The sequence below is a fragment of the Phasianus colchicus genome, chromosome 11, assembly GCF_987193195.1.
Source record: "Phasianus colchicus chromosome 11, bPhaCol1.hap1.1, whole genome shotgun sequence".
Classification (NCBI taxonomy): Eukaryota; Metazoa; Chordata; class Aves; order Galliformes; family Phasianidae; genus Phasianus; species Phasianus colchicus.
In genome coordinates, this window is record NC_143446.1 from 9,217,413 (window position 1) to 9,242,845 (window position 25,433).

The 25,433-nt window shown below is 34.5% G+C and overlaps 1 protein-coding gene across 2 annotated transcripts in view; it reads right to left on the minus strand.

Moving 5' to 3' along the window:
- Window positions 1–25,433, minus strand: part of ERC2 (ELKS/RAB6-interacting/CAST family member 2) — a 429,234-nt gene that overhangs the window by 399,084 nt on the left and 4,717 nt on the right. For both annotated transcript variants that reach the window (XM_031609751.2, XM_090148181.1), the window contains exon 2: window positions 16,184–16,978. In XM_031609751.2, the coding sequence (XP_031465611.2) occupies window positions 16,184–16,840 (657 nt within the window). In that variant the 5' untranslated portion in view covers window positions 16,841–16,978. The remainder of the gene's footprint in view (window positions 1–16,183; window positions 16,979–25,433) is intronic.

Consider the following 25,433-nt stretch of genomic DNA (forward strand, 5'->3'; position numbering starts at 1 on the left):
AGCAGGCATAGCTTATCAAACATAGAATCCAGCAATGCATCTGCAGTCCAGCCAGAAGAGTAAAATAAAGCAGGTCAAATGACACCCAGATTGACATTACTGTTTAGACTATTTAGACTAAAGCAACAATGCCAACTGGGGCATATTATTTCTGATGTGTAGATATTTGGATAATAGTCAAACTTACTTACCCATGATTCCTCTATTAGTGCAATTCTGATTCTGATTATTGAAATTCTTCAATGAAATCTTTCTGCCTATGTGCATGTTGTTCTCCGCAAGAGAAGCAACTGTATTGTTTGTCTCTATTTCCATTTTTCCTCTACCAGATGGCCCAAACTCTCCCTCAATTTTATTACTGGTTCAGAATTGCTATTAATGGCCATTAAAGCAAAATAAAGGATTGGTTGGGTTCACTACCAAGCGCACAAAGTTTTGAACTCAATTCTGGACTAGCAATCTTGAAAGCGCATCATTTCAGAGGTTCATTCTGAAGGCACTGAATCACCCTACAGAATGATTCCAAAACAGTGATGTATTTTGGGAAAAAAAATGGAAATGAACAGTAAGGAAACAGTAAGGAATCGGGTACATCAAGTAAAGTATGTATGTTCTAACTGATATGAAACCTCCTGGTTTATATTTTGGTCAATTAATGACCATCAGGAGTTAAATTTTGAACTTTTAAATATGGGATAATATTAGTAAAAGATTAATGAGAGTATTTGTTTAGCAAAATTTATAGTAGTTTTAAAGGTCAGATTTTGGTTCAATATTACTGATATTTAATCGTGAAATCCCTTATGGCACAGCAAGAACTCATGCAACTAAAATAGTGGGAAATCATTCCTTGTCCTGATGGGAAGCTGATGTGGCATTGCATACTACAGGAAAAAAAAAAATAATCAAAGCCTAGGTATCCAAAGTATGAAAATACTTCTGTGATTGATGAGACCACATAAGCGATCTGATGGCAGAGACTCATATTCAAAAGCAATAGAGAAATGAAATTCATATGCTTAGAAGCTATGAAAGTTTTGACAATAGAATTTCTGAACTTCAAGATTTACAGTAAATCCAAGAGGCTAAGAACAAAAAATCATGTTTATTCGGTGATTGTTTCCAGCTGCCCATACATAACACAACATGAATTTCTTTAGTTACTGTACAGTTTCTGTTTCTGGAATTCAGCCACTGCAATCCTCAAAAATACAGAGGTTATCCTAATCGTTGGTTTCTTAAAATGTTCAGAAGAGCAACAGTTAAGTTATTCTAAAGATCTCTGAACAAAGAACTGAAACCCACTATTTTTTTTAGTAAATATTTCTAAGGTCTTTTAGTTTCCTGCATCATTCAGTCTAAAGAAAAGCATAAACTAAAATTTTAAACTAAAAGTGAAAAAAAGCACTATAGAAACTTGTAAGATTGTCCAGAATTGTTAACTCATTTCTTGGAAACTATTGCAGTTGAGTAGGCTGCTGTAGCAAATGAAACCACCAGAAAAGTGGCAGAAAGAGAAAGCTACATATTCTCAATAACAAGCAAGTAGATCAGGAGAGGTTATTTGTATTTAGGAATTATTAATCTAAAGTGCAAAATTGAAAAGAGTAGTTATGCAGAAACATAATTCTAAAATGCAACTACTCATGGTCAAGTCATATTAATTCATATCTTGTTAATTTGCTATTTATTTCACTATATGCTCCTAAGTTTCACAGCAGTAACAGTTCACGAAAGAGATTTGGTCCAAAATAACTCCCAACTCCCAAACTTTATTACTTACAGCATTTATCACAAACTGCTCTACTAACCAAAAAATTCTTATCTGGCAATTTGGTAAAGTGGGGTTGTGAACTGCAGAAGCATGCTAATGAAGAACACTAGAATTTTTTTAGCTTTCCCTTATTGCCAATGGAGGCTGGGAGGGAGAAGGAGGTTAAGCAAAATAATGCACCAACTGCACAAAAAAGAAAAATCATTGGTCACTAGATAGATAGCAACCACTTCAAATACCCCCCCACAGGATAACAAAATCCTAGCCAATACATCCAACAAAAAGATGGCTGACCAGATTCACCAGGTCATTGCGTCGGTATTTTGCCATGTTAAGTCCAAGCATTCCAAGTTTCCTCAAGTCTTAGTAGGCTCCTAAAGCAGATTTTGGCAATCAGAACTAAATCCCTGCAGGATGTTCAAAATTGCAATTTGCAAATTACAGTTTCACCTCTAAACCACAGAATCAACACCCATCCAGCAAATACCATCTTTATTTTTACCTTCTCACCACTCTTCTGGTAATTTCTAATCTTAGTTGTCAGTGGATACTGGAATCAGTCTCATCAGATGAGCAAATAGACAGGAATGCAACACCTAGTCATCTCTATCTAAAAATACTTAATAACAATCAATCAAAATTAACAGATGTTAGCTTTTAATCTTGTATGACTGGAAAGATATTCTTATCATCTCAAGATATTTTTCATCTCACTATAAGGGCAACAGGCAGCACAGAAGATCTGGAAGTGCAATACTAAATATTGATGTTTAATGTCTTCAAAACTTGGACTTCCCATCATGAGGTCAGGGACACAACAGTGGACCACACATAACACCAACCACATACAAAATGATTTCACAGTCATTGCAGGTGACATAATATTGCACTGTGTTTGTGAAAGGCTAACGATTAAGGTAAATGCAAATTATGTTTATCATTTAAGCATATTGACTGCTAAAGCAAAGGTTTTGGAGTAAGAGTATTATTGAGTCACAACGAAGTCACTTTAAGAATTCATGTCTACCATAATATTACAACATCTTTGACAAAAATCTTTTTTTTTTTTAATATTTAAGTATCTACTTAATATCTAATATTGATTATCATTGATATCTTCAGTAAATATCTAGTTTAGAGTCATATGCAAATTTTGATTCCCTCTTGTCTTTGGAATTTGCATTACTTGAAATCACCTTGAGAAATTTAGTATGGGTAATGCAACTACTGAATGCAAATGAATTCTAAAACGGTGTAAAAAAAATCCAGTTATTTATAAGTGGTCAGCTTCTTGATTTAAACTGCTTTTAGACAATACTTTATACTGCATTTCAAGAAGTTCTAGCACTGCTTCACACCAAAATCACAATAGCAATTCTAGAGGTATAAGATATATGCAGATTTTCCATAAAAATATGTTTCCATGTGTTCTCTCCTTATCCGATCTTCTGCCATAGTTTTCTTTTAAAAGCGTTTTGTTTTTTTTATAGTCATTTATTGTCATTTTCTCTTTCTTATCTCACCACTCACTGCTAATTCTTTTACAGAAAATCATTTTTTTCTGACATAAATGAAGGTATTGATGTCTCCCAGAAGGAGTCATAATGTAATAGTGGTTATCTTGTGGTGGGAGAAACTACAAAGTGTATTTAAAGTCTAAATTAAGAAAGATAATCTACTATGGTTCAGTAGAAACATATATTTCCAAAATAGCATATAATTATTCTGTTACAACTCTTGGTTTCAATCATTACATCTTTAGACTAAGCTATTCAAAATAAGGGATCTGTACCAGTCGGAAATAACAAATTACCAGGAGATAAAACTGATAAAAAACTTCTGGCCTATCAGGCAGCATAATACCTTAGCACTAAAAAAGCTGGATTCTGACTGACACACAGGAAAAAAAGTACGTTTAACATTCAGACAATGTATGCATTAACAACCAGTTTTTCAATGGTTTTGCTTTTAACACCAAAATTCTTCCACATTAGATTTTCCTTTCAGAATTCCCACCTTCATCTTCCAAAAGAATGGCAAGATTTGTCTTGATTTCCTTAGTCCTCTCTTAACGGCATATCCATAGTTTTGTTTGTTTGTTTCTACAAACTCTGCAAACAACTTCACTGGACAGTTCATTTTTCTAAGAATTTAAGTGCAGTTAACATTCATTTTATTCAATTTAAATGTTTTGATTTAAAACTGTTACTAACTTAAATCCAAATCTTCTTTGGTTTGTTGCGCAGGTGAAAGATGGCAGAAACTGCTCTAGAACTCGAGACCTATTGCAACATAACCTCTTAAAGCACATAGAAATTCATTAGTTTGTCTCTACAAGTGGCACAAGACTGTTCTCTCTGCTCCATTCTTTTATTAACCTTAGGAAATGCAGAAACCGTGGGCAAAGACAAAGCCCCTTCTAAAGTTCCAAAGGAAACTCATGTGACTCATGCCTAATACAGGCCGTGCAACTTGAACCAACAAAGCCTCTAGTAGGAGGACAGAAGTGATTCTCTGTTTTATGTTTTCTCCATTGGAAACTGTTTACTAACTCTGTTGCAAAAGTAAAAAATGAGTTTGAGAGTATGTTTGTTCAGTACTATAGAATTTTTTTTTCAAATATGTGAACCATATTAGAGAGTACCTACCTCCTAATAGAAGAAGCTCTTCAATTCTCCTGTACAGTTAAAAAGAAGGAAACATTTCTTGCTATGACCAAACTATTCAAAGCACTGACGAGGAGGAACCTCACTTTTTTATAATTAAATGATTGAACTTAGAAATCTGGGAAAAGCAAGTGAGTAGCCCTGCTGAAGAGCGTAGAATTTCTACCTCAACACAGACCTTCAAGGCTTTGATTTAAAAGACAGAGAAAATGCAGAGTCACAACTGAACAGCATACAAGAAAAGGGCAGGATAATTCTTGAAAGTGTAAGATGTGTAAAAGGTATATAAGGAGGTTTTTTTGGTGTTTTTTTTTTTTCTTTTTTTTTTTTTTTTACAGACTGATTGTCTCTTCTTGATCACAAATAATACTCCCAGTGGCCTTTTGCTAGCTGAACTGCAAAACAGCAGCAAATCTGCTATTTGCTTTCCAGAATTTTCTACCATCTGGTAAAAATGAATGAAGGAATACAAGGATACAAACTATACTTACTAGATCTTGTTTTCTTTTAAAAAACAGCTTGCTCCTGCACACTTTATAATTCCTCATCTGTTAAGATAATTCTTCATTAAAATGAAATGATCGCTGAGTTTTAGAGAAAAATAGATGAAGAAAAACCTCAAAAGATGAAAAAAATAAATTGGTTGCAAATACTATAAAGCCAGGATTAGAGGAAAAAAGAAAAAATAAATATTATGTATTGGCATTGCAGCAGGGCAAGAATGGTCTTGCTGAAGTCACTAAAAGACATTCAGATGATATCAAGATAGAAGAAAACATTTATGGGCATTTGGAAATAAAGTGTTCATTGCAAACAAAAAAAGCCCAGCACCAGAGATAAAATGTGCAAGTGATCTGATAAAGGAAATGCAGTTGTTTTGTATGCTGTGGTCAGGCAACAATTTCAGTACAGACTTTAATCTTATTTCACCATTTTCTCATAAGTCATATATGCAAGTAAAAAAATAATTAAAGTCAAAATAGTATTCTCTGTATCCATTGAGATATGCCTGAGGGGAAAAAAAAAAAAGATTGCTGTATAACATGGATATTTCATTTCTCTTTCAAGAAATAGTTGAAGCACTAAGGGCACTTGTTTGCAGAGATTTAAAAGCAGAATCTGAGATGCTGTCTGAATTTGAGGCCCCACTATCATCTACTCTTGGCCACCCAAAGCTTTACCCACTTTACACCAGCACAACTACATTTGAGCAATCAATGAAGAGATCCAGCTGAAAATTAACCCAGGGGAAAAAATAAAATGAGTATTTTGTCCCTAATGAAGCAAATCAGGCAGACATACAAACTCTAATGATAAATTATTGGAAAAATTTGTAGGAGAAAAAGAAAGTGCAAGCCTGCTAGTGGCTTTGCAAACAGTACTGTAAACCTCTCATGAAAATCTAAATATCTGCAGAAAAGGAATAATAGCAAAGGTACATCAAGTTACACATGTATCAAGTATTAAAACTGTGGGGAAATACAGTCATCTCACAGGAAGTAGAAATTGAAATAAATTAAACTTAAGTGAAACATTCTATAAACAAAACTCTAGAAGCAAATTACACTTCGCTGACTGATGACAAAAAGACAAAAGAATGCTAAAAAGGTTAAGCTTTCATCAGTATGTGAAGATTAAGTCCTACATTTGCAAAAAGGCACTATGTGGCGTGCTAAGTTTTTTAATATCACAAATTTAAATTTATCTAGAACCCACAGGATGTCTGAGTAAGTGAACCTGAAATAAGAGCAGCTAAGCAAGAATGTCATTCTCCAAAACTGGCAGTTACACAAAGGAGACATCAGTCTGTCTGTCTGTGTGGCAGTGAGGGGAAGAGAAGGGAGAAGGAACAACTAGGAAACATACCCACACTGAGTGATAGCACAAGTCAGGATCAATTTGGTGCAAGACAAAAGTGCTTTCTTATTATCAAACTCCTCAGCTTTTATTAAATTTAGATACATTACAACATCTGAAATATTAATAACACTCCAGTATACCACAATTTGTCATAGAATTCATAAGTTAATACATACAAACAAAATTTGTTCCTGTATTTATATACACACATTTTACCCCAGATTTATTGCAAAAGCTTAGCTCAAGGGGGAGTCAATAAACAGGTTCTACCACAGTCATTGAGAACTAAAGTACTTAATTGGACGTATCTGGGAAATTAACACAGTTTTTGGGATTGAGGGTACAGTTTTTAGCAGGATCAATTGTTATCACCATTGTGAAATTAAGAAAGACTTAGAAGTTGAAACAAGTATGGAAAAATTTGTTCTTAAAGCAAATGTTATTTTGCTCTAAACTTCTAAATTCTTCCTTCCTATATTCTGCTGCATGCTCAGCTAATGATGGCATGGCTTCTCCGCACAGTGAGGAGGTAAGAAATGATACTGGCCTATTCAAACTAGAATGTTTATTATTGGGGTTCCTATTCTTGTTTTATAGTTACTCCTCTATGCTTATTTAAGGAAAAAAATACTTCTCTAAAATATTATGTAGAATTTTCTTTTTTCTTGGACTTTGATAAACTGGCATTGTTTGCTCATTTTGCAGTTCTGAAGTCAGCCATAAATGCAAGGCAGTCAGGTGGAAAAGCCTATCATGAGTATTCTCATCTAATTGTTCAAATTCTCATTCTGACAGCTTTTTGCCTCTTCAGGGAATAAACTGCCTGAACAAGATAAAGAATGCTTTCTTAAGCAAGTTTTGTGCTTCCATCTCTATAGTTCCCTCCTCCCTTTCTTAACTCCACTGGGGAATCTGAAGACATAAGTCTACTATAATGAAACTACTACGTTATTCACTAAGTTATACAGTTATAACACTGCATTTCAAATAAACTGAGAATGTAGGGAATAAATACATTTATTATAAATACAAACTAAATATTAATATAAATTAAAAGAAATGTGGTCCACAAGGGAATAATGTCCTATAAGCAGTTGCTGTTAACCAACAATTAAGAATTATGTCAAATATTCTTCAGCTGTGAGAAACTTTTACTCAAAGTTATAAAACACAACAACAACAAAATCCATCTGGACACAAGCTGCGTGGGTAGAACTGCAAATTTTTCTAATACTATAATAACTTTCCTATGGAATATCACAAATTCCATTTCAACATTAACTATATCCAGAAAGGTAAAATATTTGGAGTTGTTTGGTTGTTTGTTTGGGGTTATTTTTTGTTTTTTGTAGTTGTTTTCTTAAAAGAGAACATATCAAAATAAATAATACAAAATAATATTCCTAGATATGAACTTTAAACTCAGTATAAGCATTTAATTAAAATAGTTTTTACATAGGTAGCATACGCACTGAATTCCAGAGAGCTGTGCTGACAAGCAGGTGCATTTATGGATTGGCATGAGATACAATTTTTAGCTGTAGAATAAATGCCAGATAGGAACTCAGATTTCCCTCAAAATTCATAGATGCAGCTTACTTTCTTCCACTCAGAGAACAGTAGGAATTTTTTACAAAGGGGAAGAATGTAGTGTTACCAGTGTATTTTGCAAACATAACACACACAATTATGTATGCTCTTTCACTTTGATAAACCGTCTGGTTTTTATCATACACTTGTTGACTTAACATGACATCAAGTATAGCAGGGTTTAAAATGCAAGCCGCTATTTCATCCCTGCCTTCAGTTGTATCAAGCAGAAATACAATACCATGATGTTTAGATACTCTTTCAATAGCTGTAAATATCACAATATCACACAGAGGAAAGAGAGCTCACTGAGAGGACTATTCTTTCAGTTTTCCTACCTACAAGGTAAAAGGGCTTTGCTTGCAGCATCAGTCTGAACGTGATTTAAAAATACATAGGAAGTATTTATTCTTAGTATGTAGTTCTTTTTTAATTCTATTCTTTTCTTAATTTAAAAGAATCTCCTGCTTCTTTCTATGCTTTTTTTCTTTGATTCAAAGAGATTCTGTAATTAAAATTGTACTCTATTAATACTGTAGTCAATCAAATGGAAATCTTAGGTCGGAGCAAAAAACAGGCATAATTTCAAGGCTTGCTTTAGCTCATCTGAAACTACATCTTAATGTGTGTTGTTTTCTCTCTAGTTTTTGCTGACCTTTGCTTTTCTTGGACAGAAAAAGTGATGTTCTGGAGACCTCACATTCGTTCAGCTGCAGATGGAATTGAAATAGAGATTACCTTACAAGACCTCTGTGCTCTTTGAATCTCTTAACACTGAAACATTCACACTGATTTGCCTCAGGAGTTTCCTTTTGGCAAAAACATCATTTATTCCTTCCCCTTGAGGGTTCAAAGAGCACTTCACATGAAATTGACTGTCTTCTTTTCACATGTGTTTTGTTAGCTTTGTATATCATCTTCAAATGCCAAGAGTAAGAATAATAACTAGATTGTGGTAGATGCCTAGGGAAATTTAAAATTTGAAATGTAAATACAACTTCCCCATCCTACAGGCCAAATATTGCAAAATTACTGAATTCAAAAGTTATTTGTTCCCACTGCAGGCAATACCATTTGAGCAAAAGTTATCTTCTGTAAAATGTACATAGAGGTTCTCAATGTTTTGTTGTTGTTGTTTTTGCCAACTCATCTGATAGATGTTCTTGCAATAAATTTAAGTAGCAAGCCATATCCTGAAACTAATAGCTTTTTACAGCTCAACTCTATAGCACCAGGAAAACTCATAGTAGCATCGTCACTACCATGTTAGATACATTATACAGAGCAAATAGCAGATCAAATCAGAATCTGAACCTGCACAGCTACAGAACATGTAGATATCCAGAACTCTTTTTTTTTTTTTTTTTTTTTTTTTAAATCAGCAACCACAGGTTAAGTCACCATAATGCCTTTACTCCTTCCACTGACATACACATTCCCACCCACTCTGGAATACATCTGATGAACTCGAATGCATAATGGAAAAATTATAAAGTGACATACAGGTTTAAATTTCAATTATATACACACATAAAAAGAACGCTCTACAGCATGCCCAAAAGGGTCACGCTTTTCCAAAGAAAAGCAACATAGAAGATGAAATTTCCTATTGTAGACTAATCAAACATGGCATCCATCTGCCCAGCAGCTGCTGGGGACAACTCAGAAAATTAAAAATGAAACCTGAAAATCCAAAATGAGAGACTGCATCTAAAATAGTAAAGAGTAAAAATGCATAATGAAAAAAGAGTGACTCATTTTTTCACTACTTCCTCGCCTCTCTCTCCCTCACTTCGAATGACAGAAAATTCTGAAGAGACTCATCCCCAACATTTTTCAGATTTAAAGGTTTGAAGGCTGGAAGAACACCAATTTACAGAAGTTAACAGAGAAATAAAATTTTAAAAGTACAAACCTGCAGTCTCCTTCATGATCAACAGAAAAGAAATTTGCCAAGGATAATGTTTGATGTGTTAACTACAATTTCAGTAAGAAACTGTACTGTTCACGTGATTAAGTGTTTAGTTAATTATTTCAGGATACTTTATGATTTTTAAGCCTTACATCAAAAATAAGGTCCTGTGTTATCAGAGTTAACTAATTGTATGATGAATCCAACTCTTACTATAGCAATAGAACCCAAAATGGTTTATATACAAAATACAGTTAGCTCTCTCTCCATCTCCTTTAGGGAGTTCTGATAGCTTAAAACACTCTACTAGAACAGTTGCTTCTGGATTCATTCTAATTTAAAAGCAAAGAGCGGATGCCATGCTTGATGCACAGCTTATTGGCACCTACTGAAGGACTATCTTCAAGGAATGTTAGAAACCTAATGCAAAGATAGCTTAAAAGGTAGTTGTATCCTGACATACTTTCTGCTAGATCTGTATTTTTTGAAGTGGTGATCTTCTGAAACCCCATCAGAATCCTGCCTTCTGTACAAAAGGTTTGACCCATACAACAACATACCAGATAATCACTGTTGAGCAGCAAAAGTATACTTGGAAACACATCACAACGGGGGGAATAGAACACAGTATTAGTCTGAAGCTGCAAGGGAAATTTAACAGGATGAAATCACCAAATTCAAACCCACACAGGAGCAGCAATTCTCTTCATAGCATCAGACATTAGACATGATAACATATGATAGAAGTATGTTCAAAGCTGATGAGACATCAACCCTCAGTCATACAGCACTACACGTTTCTGAACACCTTTTAATGAAGGTCTGTTTCCTTTCTATGGTCAATCTACCTGTCCTTAAAAGACCACTAGTTTTGCTTATGCTTCTTTATAAGGAACACCTACCAACAATTATTATTTGACACTTTCTAAGACTTAAAGATGTAATTGGAAAAGAAAAATGGCACCTGTACAATTGAGAATGAGATACATTTTGCACTTTCAAGAAGTCAGCAAAAAGGCAACCCAGCTGACTAAAGCAGGTATTTTGCTCATAGCCTTGTAAGTTTAAATTGCTTTTTTCAACAACTTGATTTCTAACATGATTAATAAAACAGCTTTTACTTGAAATCTAATAATACTGTTCCTTCACCTGAGTTGTACACACAATAACAACTCCAAAAGATCACTTAATAATGAAAAAACTAAAATGCACACTCCTTGCCTTTTTTGAGGAGAACAGAACATAAGATCATCACTTGCTTTCCTCAGATCTCTTTATATCTCAAAAATGCACAAAAAAAAAATATAACTTACTATCCCTTTCAAACAATCATTACAATGTGCTATAAATCCCATACTAATAAGTCCTACTTTCTACTAACTCATGTATGTATACGCATTATTTTCTAAACCAGAATTTCACCAAAAGGCTTCAGTCAATAGTAAACTCACACACACCTATTAGGCACATTCATATTCCTTATCTTGCTCAGTACTTCCCAAGCTTTTTCAGATTTAGAAGTCCTACTTTAAAATGCTTTGTTTAAAAAAAGAAAAAGAAAAAAAAAAGTCTCATCCACTCTCAGCACCCTTTGAATTGGAGCTTTTTCAAAAATCCCTTGGGCAGCTACCAGACTCCTTTCTGGCACAGTATGATACAGAGTAAAACATGCTAAGCATGTATTCTCATTCATCATCGGAATAGTCCTGCTGTTTGAGTTCCTCTCCCTACATACACAAATATATGACAACAACTTTTTTCAATATTCATACTCAAAAAAGGAAAAAAAAAAATCACTATGTCCTTCCATTTCACTATGCTTTCCATCTTCAGGTAAAGTTTCACTGAATTATTACAGTTTAATTTATTACACAAACACTTCAGTACCTTTTCTTGCTTAAAAATAAGAAGTGGAAATATTTTGCACTTACCTAAATTGCCATCAGGGCAAATTACTTTAAATGAAGAAAAGAATGATGATAACATCCAAAATGAAATTAAAGGCTGCAAGCATGCATGTATCTCTTAACAGAGAGGTATTGAAAAATAAGCTGAAGAAAGCAGGAGACAACAGTACAGTGAAAACAGAAAATAAAACAAATCAACATGCAGAAAACATTGAATTTAAAAATATCTTAAAGCATACTTTCATGGGTCATAAATACTACATTGCAGTAGTGAGATAGGAAAATATCATTTACTGTCTCTTCTTTTACAATACAGATAAATTAGAAGTTTCCTTTGTATAACATGCCATGCATCAGAAAGCAAAGTAAGCATGGCTTATCATTTTTATTAGAAAACATAAGCTAGTTTGATAAAGATTTTACTAGGAATATACTTTAATACAAAGAATGGAAACATTTCAAATATTTTAGTGTATTTTCTTTTAGTTTTCTACGTAAAAACTTGTCACAAAGTAAAAAATGAAGATCATGAAAAATGTAATTGACTGGCCTAACTTGCAACTGTGATTTTATGAATATTCATTTGCCTTATCTACTGATTAAATTAATATATTTTATCAGCTCTGTTGTCTTAACTTAAGAATGAGTTATTAGTACTGCAACAGACACATAAAAACTATTTCAAGGAATAATTCTGTATTCAAACCTATGAGTCTCTCAGAGGAACTGTTCAGTATCCTTTTTGTCCTTTCTCTTCTCATTAATTAAAACTCTTGCAGTAACAGGGCAGGAATTGAACTTCAAAGGAAAATCAAAATTTATAATACACTTTCAAAGAACACATTAAACAATTTAACATTACCTGTTTTTCTGTAAAGCAATTTAAAAAAAGGATCAAACTCACCATTTATTTCCAACATCATCATATAAACACATCACAAAAGAAAAATAACCACTGTACATTGTGTGCAGTGACTCATATTTGTATTAATTACATAGTATTAAACAAAGACATTTATAAGCTGGGTTAGGGGCCATTATTTTATGCAACTTGGTATATAGTTTATTGAAATGACACCATAATAAATCTAATTCAGTTTTTAAAAAGTCATAAGCATGTTATATGATAAAAAATAATGCATGATATAAGAAACAGTGAAGTAAAATGGATATATTTTGTGGGTTTTTTGTTTGTTTTTTGTTAGTTTGTTTGTTCTTGACACTCAGGAAACAATCTTAGGAATTAATCTTGTTGAAGATTTTTGTGTCATCTTAGTACTGCATGTCCTTCCACTATCATGCATTCTAATATTCTCCTGTCTGAAAAAGAACAATGTGAGAGGTGCTATATTCAAAAGTCCTAGCTGTCATGTGAAGTTCCCACTGACCAGAAAGGAAAATACCACTTCCATTTTTATGAAACATAGACAGAAAAATCCAGAAAACTACGGTCAGTGAGCCTCACCTCTGTTCATGGGAATATCGTGAAACTGATCCTCCTGGAAGCTATGTTGGAGCACATGCAAGAAGAGGACATGATATGTGACAGCCAACATAGCATCATCAAGGTCAGATCATGCCTCACCAATCTGCAGTCTGGTGGCCTTCTACGGTAGATGACAGCATCAGTAGATTGTGTCATCTACCTGGACTTCTGCAAGGTCTTTGGTATGATCCCACATCACATTCTTCTTTCTAAATTGAAACAACACAGATTTAAAGGGTAGGCTATTTAGTGGATAAGGAATTGCTTTTATGGTCACAGCTGGAGGGTTGTGGTCAACAGCTCTATGTCCAGATGGAAGCTGGTGACAAGTGATGTCTCCCAGGGGTCCATCCTTGAAGCAAGTGCTCTTCAATAACTTTATCAATAATGCAGATAGTGGGATAGAGTATAACCTCAGCAAGTTTGCTGCTGACACCACGCTGAGCGGTACAGCCAATAACATAGAAGGATGGGATGCAATCCAAAGGGATCTAGACAAGCTTGAAAAGTTCAAGAGAACTTAATGAGGTTCAACAAGATCAAGTGCGAGTTGTTGCACCTAGTTTGTGGTAATCCCAGATATGTCTACAGAAAAAACTCATAGAAAGTAGCCCTGCAGAGAAGGACTTGGAAGTTTTGGTGCATGAAAAGCTTGATGCAAGTTAACACTTGCAGCCCAGAAGGCCAACTGTATTCTAGGCTGCACAAAGGAACAGTGGTCAGCATGGTGAGAGTGGTGATTGTCCCCTTCTACTCTGTTCTCATGAGGCCTCATCTGGAGTCCTGCATTCAGGTCTGAGCATCCAACACAAGACAGGGCTGTTGGATCAGATCCAGAGGAGGCCACAACGATGATCAGAGGGCTGGAGCACACCTCCTGTGAAGAAAAGTTGAGGCAGCCAGGCTTGTTCAGCTTGGAGAAGAGGTTCTTGAGAGACCTCAGTGTGGCATTCCAGTACTTAAAGAGAGCTTATAAACAGGAGAAAGATTTGCTTTTTACATAGACTGATAGTGATAGGACAAGGGGGAATGGTTTTGAAATAAAAGACAGGAGATTTAGTTAAGATGTAAAGAGGAAATCTTTTACTCAAAGGGTGGCAGGACACAGGAATAGGTTGCACAGAGATGTTGTGGCTGTCTCATCTCTGAATGCATTCAAGACCAGCCAGGATGGGGTCCCATGCAGTCTGATCTACTCTTCCCGTGGCCGAAGGATTGGAACTGGATGATCCAAAAGGTCCCTTCCAATGCAAACCATTCTGTGATAAAAGAGGTTGCAGAGACTAGAATTTTATGCAGATTCAAAAGCAGACTCACTTAAGTTCCTGAACGTTAGGAACACAAAGTGTACATGTTTCAAAGAGTACTCAGTGGAGAACTCACCATACACTTACTTCGTTCTATGAACTTTCAGACATTGTCACACTAGGCTAGATAGACTTTCAGGCCAATATAGTCTTCTGTGTTATTACTTTCTTACAGAAAAGATTCATGAGAGACTGTAAAATACCTTATTTTTGTCTTCTGCTAGATTCATCTTCAAAAAAAAAAAAAAAATGAGCACTGGTTAAAAAAAAACAAATAATCTTCCATGAAACAAAAAAAATGAACAGGACTTGTAACAGCTATTAGTTTCCTTTCCCTTCAAGATGAAGAAGTAACTTTCAAAAAGCGTGCCTAACCACTTTGGTAGATGACTTAAGTTCTTTAAATACTAGATACAGATTCCAAACATCATGTTACCTCTAAATGGAGGATATTGGAGTGATGCTTCCCTAAGAAAGGCTACTAAAAGGCAATGCTTTAGAATATTCCCTCTACTATTAAATGACTCCAACTTTCAAGATTAGAAAGGTTAACCAGCAAGGCTTTTGAAAGAACCTCAAACAAATATGTTTATAATACTTGTTCTAGCAGCACCCTGGTTCATCCACTATAAATTCATTACCTTGTATTTTCTTGTATAAGTAGAGTGTCTAGACTGATAGTAGATTTGTTTACTGTATTGAATTTCTGATCAAGACCCAGTTAGACTGATTGCTATCATTCAGGACCAAATTTGTTAGTTCCACAGCATGTCATGCATGTAAGAGTTGGAAAGTTTGGTGAGAAGTAATGATAATCAGAAACTCAGAGAAGTAAATGAAAAAAGTCAGTTGTTGCTGTCTGCCAGCCAGTGAAGAAGTTTAGATTGGGAATCTGGAAGTGATAGAAACACAGGATTGTGTTTTTGTCTGGGGAAAGTTAACAGATGGTCTGAAAAGGAGCAATTTTAAATAAGACCAGCAGCCAAGAAGAATGTGGAGACAGAAATATGATAATTTTTTCTTTTATCTACTCAACACCACTGTTTTATATAACTTTGTGAAATAAAATAGACTCATGAAGTATGACAATACAGCTTTAACATTTTCATAGTTCTGGAAAAAGATTGTTGTGTTGCAAATGAAAGTACATATTTACAAGATAGACTTTTTCTAAGTCTCAGAAACACTGCTGAAAACACCACTTGAACTTTATTCTGCAATGAAGAATCATAAAAGATTTCATTTGGAAATTTAAAATCACACCTTCTCTTAACTTTAAGAAAATAAAATGTAGAGAGCTAAATCCCTATACAGTTCATACAAAATATGCTTCTTGGTGTTTGTTTATACTTTTAGACAAACAGTTCATTCACCTCTTCAGAAAAGGTTGCAAAGTGTATTTAGACTGTTACAAAGAAAAAGTCTTAAATAAAAAACAAGAAAGTATTGTGGTGACAAATAATCGTTCTCTTTGGCTATAATGCCAAAAAAAAAAAAAAAAAACGCACAAATGAAACTGTAAGCTGCATTCAGATTCTGTTAGCGTCCTTTTCTACTGTTTAGCAGCCAAAAGCACATAGAACATAAAACCATGTTATTGCCAAACTTGATCCAATGTTTTAAGTAAAATATGAAGTACTTAGCTGTGAATTAACAAAAAGAAACTTTCAGAACTACTTACCTGATTTTCTTCATGGGAAACTCTCATTTGCTCTTTAAGAACTGACATTCTGGCTGCTTCTTCCTTCCTCAATACTCTTTCTTTCTTTAATTCAGGACTCCAGAAAGTTTTGATGCTATTCATGGAGGATCCCAGCTTGCTGTCTTTAATGTCTAGTTCTTTTCTGAGAAGATCATTCTCCCTCTGTAGTTCCTTAAGCTGAGCCTGCAAGTCTAACATAGTACTATCTCTAACCTGTCTCAGCATAGAAGGAACCTGATGGTGATGATGGTGTGAAGATGTGGTCAGACCTCCGTGTTGATCAGTGTAAGAAAGGACATCTGTGTGGGACAGTCCAGCTGAAGCAATATTAGGACTGCTTCCCATAGCTGTGACTCGACCACCATACACAGCTCGATTTGTAGCCCTTCCAAGAGTCATTGTGCCCTTTGGGAAAGTAGTAGAAGCTACACCTTCATGGTCACTCAGATACATTGGTCCAGATGTTGCATAGGCTGCATTAAGGGACTGGATGTTCTCCATTGATAACGTCTTACCTGTTCCTCCTCCTCCTCCACTACTTGTTCGCCTATGGCCCAGGCGAGGAGATCTTGGCAAACGAGGAGACCTGGAGGGACTTCCTTCTAAGTTACTGATTGTTCTCGCACTTCCGTACATCTTTCTTCTACTTTGAGGTACTGTTTAATAAGAAACTAGTAAGACTAAAGTTGAATATTAAATTTATAATTCCAGCTAGAAATATTGGCAGTTTCACTGCATTCTTCCAGTAGGCAAAAATCCTTCAAATTCAGATACCTAGGAAGGACAAAAAGATATTACAAAATAAGCAAGTTTTCCCCCTTGTCTTAGAAAATAATTTTACAATTAGGAAAGTAAAAAGCATATATCTTAACTACTTAAGTAACTACTTTGAACATAAAACTTATAATACATTTGTATTTAGGCTGACAGCATTCTAAAACTAGAGAAAAAAATGCTCATTTCTTTCTTATTAAAAATATCCTCACATTTTGACTTATTTTAACAAGCTTTACGTTGCACTATGGACCCGAAAAAAAGCATTTTAGCAGGTAAGTGGAATGATAGTAGACTTAAGTGACCAACCATGTGAAATTACATAAAGGAGAATATAATAGCTGCTGTTGGCATTAAGGACTACCAAAAACAAGCATTCCGTTTTCAAAAAGCTGTTTAAAACAAGGAAGTTCTTTTATTTATATATATACACACACACAGATTTTTAGAAGCAACATTCTAATAGCTCAGCTTCAACCAGTAAAAATATTTTAGTAAGAAAAATTAACAAAACCAAGCTAATTTGAGTATTTTCTCCTAAACTACTACAATGCAATATTACAACACTTTCTTTATTGAATGATGTAATGGCTTGCTAGTGTTTGTCGTTCATCAGCTTTTCAACAAAAGGTTACATGGCTATCATCTAGGTTTTTATTTAGAAAAGGTGTGCCTGAAAGATACAGTTTTCTTTCTTCTTTTTCCCTTATGCATGTCATATTACTTTTGACAGAACTGTCTTCACAACTTACTTAAAAAGATAGGTGTGGATCAAATATTCTTACTGTTTTTAAACACTGTACTATTACTATACATGAAATGGGTTGTATTAATTTAATTGGTTCTCATTAACCAGATCTAGTATCATTTATTTTATAGATAACTGAAGGAAGAGCAAAGGTTGGATGCATTTAAATCCAATAATATTTAACTGCTCCCTCACAGCATTCTCTTTACATATAGATACATTATTTTCTAAATATCTGATACAAAATATCTGTCCTGCAAGTGAACAACTTCAGCATGAAAAACTGCCGCAGATATTACTGATGCCAGCAAACAAGCAGCATGCCCAGTTCTCACCTGATCCCCTGGTCATCCACACAAACATACAGCCACGGTTTATACCAACTCTAAGAATTGTTTTGTATATACCACACTTTCATCACATTTAATACTCAGCAGAGTCTAAAGCATTTTTGTTTCATTTTAATTATCATTATGCGTCTGAACCAGCTGAAGTGTTTTCTTATTTTATTTGATTCAATTATTATTACATATCAGTAGCCATTCCTGCAAATTGTCACCTCCTTACCAAGAGGTGCATCAAAAGCCATGAAATTTTTGAAATTTGTGAAAGCTGTCAAAGCCCATGCCACTACACAGTGGTGAGAAAGCTAAAAGGAGTCAAGTGAAAACAGTGTGGGAATATGGGGAGGACAGGAGAGCTGTACAGACAAGAATGCTATATTCACAACTACAAAGACCAGCCCTTCTTCTTTAAAGGAGCCCAGGAAGCACACTGACTACTAAAACTAGATCTTAGCTGCACGGAAATCATTCTTTTCATTATTAAAACAGGAAATCATTTTTCATGAAGGATAAAAAGATTTTGTTTTCCTTCTGTTTACTTTTGTTAGTGGTGATGGTAGTTGTTTTTGTTAGGTTTGGGGCATTGGTTGGTTGGAATTTTTCTTATTTGTTTTGTTTAAACCGTGGCAAAAGGTTCCTGTTCCCTTACCCTCAATTGAAAAATCAATATTTGAACTTGGAACTAATTTCTGATATTGCATCACTATATCTTTGTTTACACTGTCCTCAAAGGCAGGCATAGCAGGGCCAGTGTGATTGCCATAATGTGGATCATGTAACATAAAAAGAAAAAAAAACCTTGACAATTTATGCTTAGAAAGCTCAGGCCCCGTTTAGAGTTTCTATGTCTCCTCTGGCCAGAGGCACCAAGTCAGCAGGAAGTTGGGATATTAGCCAAATACTTAATAGCTTTGTACAACTACTTGCCAATACTCACATCCAGCCAAGGTCTCAAACATTTGTAATACTGATGAAAGCTTTAAAAGAACCTTTCCCTTACAGCTGTCCTCCCCAAATAATGTAGAGTGACAGCTCAGTGCAGAAATATCACATTAATAATTTCATACACTCAGTGGTTTCCAAACTGTCCAAAAACTGTTTAGTCATATACAAATCCCAACGTATAAACTGAAAACAACACAATAGAAGAACTAAGAGATGATGCAGAAGATACATTCTCCACTAGAATTCAACTTCCACACATTTTGAGGAGGGAGAAGATTGACGGAATAAGTTCTGTTCCATAAATGTAAATTTTCTGACAAACAATGTATGCGTATATATATACATACATATTAAAACTCTTATCACAACAAACAGCAGTGCTGTACACAAAAGCCAAGGCATACACATGTATTTAAAGTAGTGATCAAAAGGCAGAGACATTTCTGGCAGATCTTTAGATTACCTTGGTACCTAACTCTTTTAAAAGGGGCTGAACACATCCTCAAAAAAGTCTTTTTTTTTTTTCCTTCGCATGCTTTTTATAATCTGTGATGGCTTGGGGAAAAAAAGCAGCAATCTGATGCAAACTGCATTTTTGTTTTTGTTTTTATTTTTTTAAAGTACACCTCCTTTCTTTAATTAGAGCAGTACTGCATGTTTTATTTCAATAAAGTAAGAAAAAGGTGGACAATATGCTGGTGCATATGGTGGTTCTTTCAAGACCTATATTGCTTTTATCAAAAAGGGGAATGTATTTTTCTCTACTTATCACTATCACACTGATGAAATGATTTTTCCCTCCACTTTTCTCATCATAGGAAATAACATCACTTAACTCTTCCCATTATTCTACTATTCCTGAGAAGTTTGAAAAATAAAATATATATGACATTAAAAGTAATATAATCTTCATTTAGGTTCCTTTTAAGTATCAATAAGCATTAATTTCACCACTTTATCTTGTAGTCAGTTAATGCAAAAACAGCGCACATGCAGTTGTGTATAAACTTAGTTACAGAGTCTGTTTTGATCTTGCCAGTTTGTGATGTCCCTCAAGATCCAATGATGCAAATTGAAAGACATGGCATTTCTCACCTTGCAGGAATAGCTTATCACATCTGCATGGCTTTCATTTCTATTTCTTACTACAGAAACAGTATATGAAGACAAAAGTAATGACTGCTGAATATACATCTAATGATAAATGTGGAAATCTGTCAAGAAATCAAATGCTGTCGGGTGCAGAGACACTAATTAACACTCATCATGCAATCAGAAACTCCTGCAATGGAAATATTTGCTCCAAATGCAGTATTAAATACCTTGAAGAACAAACAGTTCTGACTGAATTAGCCAGATTGTCAACTGTATTATTCTCAAGAATACTTTAGCGAAGAGCCAACAATGTCTTTGCAATTCTCTTTCATAGATGTTTCACGACTTTAAAATAAGGCTGGTGTCCATTAGAGGTACATCTTTCATGGCACTAACTTCCCTATTACAACATTATAGACATTAAAATTGGTTTAAATCACTGTTAAATATGAACTAGAAAAGGACTTCTATTTAAAGTATTATTTATTTAAACTACATCAACTTTAAACTCACTCACTGTCTTGCTAAAATACAAATTCCTAAAATTTTCTCTTTAACACTCCCACTAAAATATTTTTTCCCTGCACTCCTATATGTGACAACAAAAAAGAATCCCTGGAGCCTCTATGATGTTTAAGAGAAGCGAGCATTTCTTTTGTGCATGTATCAAATATTAAAGACCCAAATATAGATCACAGGATTAAGAAAAGATGACTTCTTAGTCAAGCCATGTCAGAATTATCAGGTCTAATTTTCACTGATCTTACCAGAGACCACACTGCATTTTTATAAAAAGCTATAGGGTCATTTATCAACCAGTACTTGACAATGGAAAGTAATATAGTTGGCACAGCAAATTATCATCCAATCGAAAATCCAAGTTCATTCTCATTTAATAGTCAATCAAAAGAAGCAGAGTTGTTTGGAAACATCCATTGTTTTAAAAGCATTGACATAACCAAGCGTTATTAGGCATAACATTTCAAAGATGCAATGTAAAATACCTCAGTTTATCAAAGCTCACAGTTCTGATAGTGCATCAACATTCTGTTAGCTGTCTGATCTCTGCAGCTTTTAACATTAAGATCCTTAAGAAATTTGGTGGGGAAAAAAAAAAAAAGCAATTAATAAGGGACAGAAATGGGTACTTTTCAGAACACTGAAAGGCATCACTACTTGTTAGTTGTTGGAGTCTTCTCAGCTTTCATGCACCATGATGATCTTCTCAAGATACACAGGTAACTCAAAAGGCTAGGCCAGTATTTGTCATTTGGAGGAAGAATTCCTAATTTTTCTGTCAGCATATGTCTTGTGTGCTATATTCTGTATCCTAGCCTACATTCATTGTGCCATCCTAATGCTCCTACAATTGTAAATCAGTTGCCTTGTATTTCTTCCTCCATAGCAAAACTCATTTGTCAATGCAAGACTGCATTTACCAACTCATCTTTTACATGGGATTACCCAATGGTGCCTGCTTAGTCAGACAAACAGGGTCTTTAGTTTAATGTCTATCAAACAAACAGAAAAGTGCCTTTTTTTTATTTTAATTGAAATTGACTCTTTTTGGGAAAAAAAAATATTGATGTCTAAAAGCAGACATCATTACTCAAGTTACCTTAAAAATTCTTCCAGAAAGTAGCACAATTTTGCTTTGCCAGAGTTTACCCAGTGACTATGTAACCCTTCAATAGAAACACTGAGCTCCTTACAGACTGAATTACTTTTCTACTTCAATTGAGAAGCCTGTGCTTAAAAGTAAGCACAAGCCAAGACAACCTGAAAGTTTTCTAACGAAAAATCAGAAGATCAGTGTTGTTCTATTATTTCTGAATTTAGAATGGCAAGAAACATCACCTTTCTTCTCCTTTTAAGCAATCTGTTAGTACTTAAGGACAAAAACCTACTTTCTAAAGCTTCTTCAGTAGGACACAAGTACGTTCAAGACAGACATAAGGGACAACTGGAAACATACTAAAAAAGTGCACTTTTCAAAAGCAATACAACATTTCATTATTAACACAGGTAAAGAATCAAAAGGAAAATTATAAAATAGAAATTTGAGCTAAATTAATTGTGTAAAAAAAAAAAAAGGTAAAGAAAATAGTGGGGTAGTGGGAAAAATATACGAAACTTAAGTCAGAAATAATGTACATATATATATGCTTTGAACAGCCAAGCTTCCTTTTCTCAGCTAAAATCTCATTTGCCTTGGAGCAGCCAAAGTACAGCAAGTAGGTCACTTCACATTTGCAACTTCACATTGCTAACTTCCTATCTGGTCCACACTTCTGCTGCTTGTGAGCAAAGAAATCTGAATCCTTGACAAAGAGAATTACAGTCCAACTTTTTCAAACAAATGCGAAGGAGATGATGACATAATTCAAAAATCAGCTCTTCAAATCATAGACGTGCTAACGACACCAAGTTGTGAATCTGACAGAAACCTTTAATTTTTCATACAATCTTTTGCCTTTATTTTTCCCCACTTGCCTACACAGGACTAATGGAGCCCACTGGGAGCACAAATAACACTTACTTAGAATATTATTGCAGATGCGTGTTATATTGTTATGTAATCATACAAGAAAGGACGTTAGGCAAAAAATTACTCCAAAAATTTGGAAATGAGAAACCAGTATGGAGAGCTGCTGTGCTGCTCTATCTAAACCTTGCAGAAAGAACTCCTTCATTCAGATGATGAAAAGACAGCCTTTAATCTTCAAAAGTGATACAAATAAGATCTTCTGAAAAGTTACTCTAAAAAGAAAATTTAATATATGTATGCTTATATTACTTCTTGTGAAAGTTTTTGCAAACAGAATCATAAAATATCACGTAGTATCTTCCTTTCCCTTTGCTATATATACGCACGCTCACTAACAAGGTTGTAAATGACTAACAATAAAAGACACTGAATCAATTCAAATAATCAGGAATGACAGAAGAAAAAGTCACAATATTGAATTTTTCCTTTCAAATTAAGTATGCAACAGTTCAGATGGATCAGAAGTATTAATAATGCCAAACACTCATTTAAAAAAAAAAAAAAAAAAAGGAGAGGAATTAAGGCCACAATGGTAGATTATGGACAAAAACTTCAGTATGTTCATACAACAGCAAATATCCGTACTGTCAACATCCATTCCAATACTCTGAAACATAAGGCTGTTATCTAATAACATACACATATTACAAATACTAAATGCACATTAAAGGCAGCAATTAATTTGTTGTAAGAATAAAGCCTAAGAACTGAAAGTAATTTACAAAGAAATTGACTGAATTTATAACTAAACTTGTAGGTTTGCCTAATTTCATTTCAGGTATGTTTATTAATATTGGCATTTACATTAATGTAATACTTCCCATTCTAAGCTGGATTTCAAACACGCCTCTCTTAGAAATAACCAGAGATGCTTCTACACAATGAATTATTTTCAATTGAATTTGCTAAGGTTACTTGCTTCAATATTATTAAACACAGTGTTACAATGTTACATACTTACAGGATAAAGCTGTATTTTTATATATATGTGTGCGTGTGTGTATGTATATATATACACACATGAAACTCCCTTTTTCATAAGAAAATATAGACTAGCCATAGGACCAGCTAATAAGACTACTGCTTAACTTCCTGTGTTTTCTACAAAATCAGATCAGAAAATAGTCAATTTTTAAATACTGGGAGATACGCCAACTTTACCAATCTGCATTTTACATTTCTCAGGCTCAAGAGTTGTGATATCCATAATGACTTCTAATATAAATTAAGAAAACAAAAATTATCTATTTGTGCATCCAGCATTCTTCAAAGCCATCAGAATTTAAAAACATAAAACATCTCCTCCTCACCAGGATGAAAGGGTTCACACTTCTTATGATTACACCCAAAAAATGAAACTAGTTGTACCTCAGTCACATTAGATCAGAATCCTCTGAAGGAATGCAGGCTCTACAGGTGATACAAGTGATTGACTACATTACCACTCATTCAGCACAAAGACAGCATCCCAGAACTGTTAGAAAGCAATTCACTTCTACAGTTCTCTTTTTCTTTATTCCCAGAAAAGGCTGAAAATAGTTTCCCAGCCACTTCTGGCTACTAACAACTTCACATGGCCTGATCTTCCACCTTTGCACTGACACCAAACCCTTAGTCAAGCATAATCGTGCCAATTCACAAGTGTAAGCGAGATGTCATTCCAGGCTTCTGCTGTGAACATCTCACATTGATGTCAGATGCTATCACAACTGCTTTTCTTCAGGAAAAAATTTAAGGGGAACAAAATCACCTAAGCAGATTTTAAATGAGGCCTGTGAAAGAGATATATAAATGCCAAGGCACATAACAACTGCCATCTTAGTCACCAAAAATGAGCATGCTTCACAAAGCAAACTCTGCCTTCCAGAGTAGCATCTGAGAGCATTATCTCACGCATTAAAAAAAAAAAAAAAAAATCATGCTTTACCATGTCATGTTTGTTTACTAACCCGAGTTGTTTTAAAAACATAGATTGTAAGAACTAAAATTGCAACAGAAGCATACTTTGAGGAAAAGAATGTATTACTAAAAAAAAAAAAAAGTGTTTAAATCAAAGTTCACGTGACCACAGAAATACAGGCTATGGCTTTTTATTAAAAATAAAGTATTCAGACTCTGCATATATCAGACATAATAAAATACACATGTCAGCAAACTACCTGTAAATTAATTTTACTAGCCATGAGAAGTGCTTAGTTAACAATACTGAAAACTGAAGCATCAGCAGAACAAACTCCAACACAGTCAAACACCAATTTGACAAAAAGGAATCCATCTCTGAGAACTGGAGTACTGAGGTCTCCAAACCCATTTCATTTGTTATTTTTGTGAATAGACAATCCAAATAGATGCCAAAAAGGGGAGCTGTGTCTGAACACAATAAGTCTCCATTAGAAATTGGAATGCAATCACCAAAAAGTGTTCTGTTAGCCTCTCAAAGTCAATAGAATAGTATTGCCAATGAAGTACCATCCAAAACAAGTGAACTACTTACCAGAAGGGAAAGCATTCCACATATTACCAACGTTCTGGGTAATGTGTGATCTACTAAGCCAAATTTAGGAATAGCACAGACTTTTCCTATACTTCTTTGTCTTCCTTAGAAAAAGATTGGACATTATAGACAGCTAGGCAGTCATTAGTGAAGTTTGCATACACTGCTTTCTCTAGAGATTTCCTGCCAGACTGTGAAAATGAGTTTAAGCCACCCTTACTGTGGTCTAGAAAACTGATGTCACCTTTCAAAAACCTGATCCTAAAACTTCTCAGAAAAAA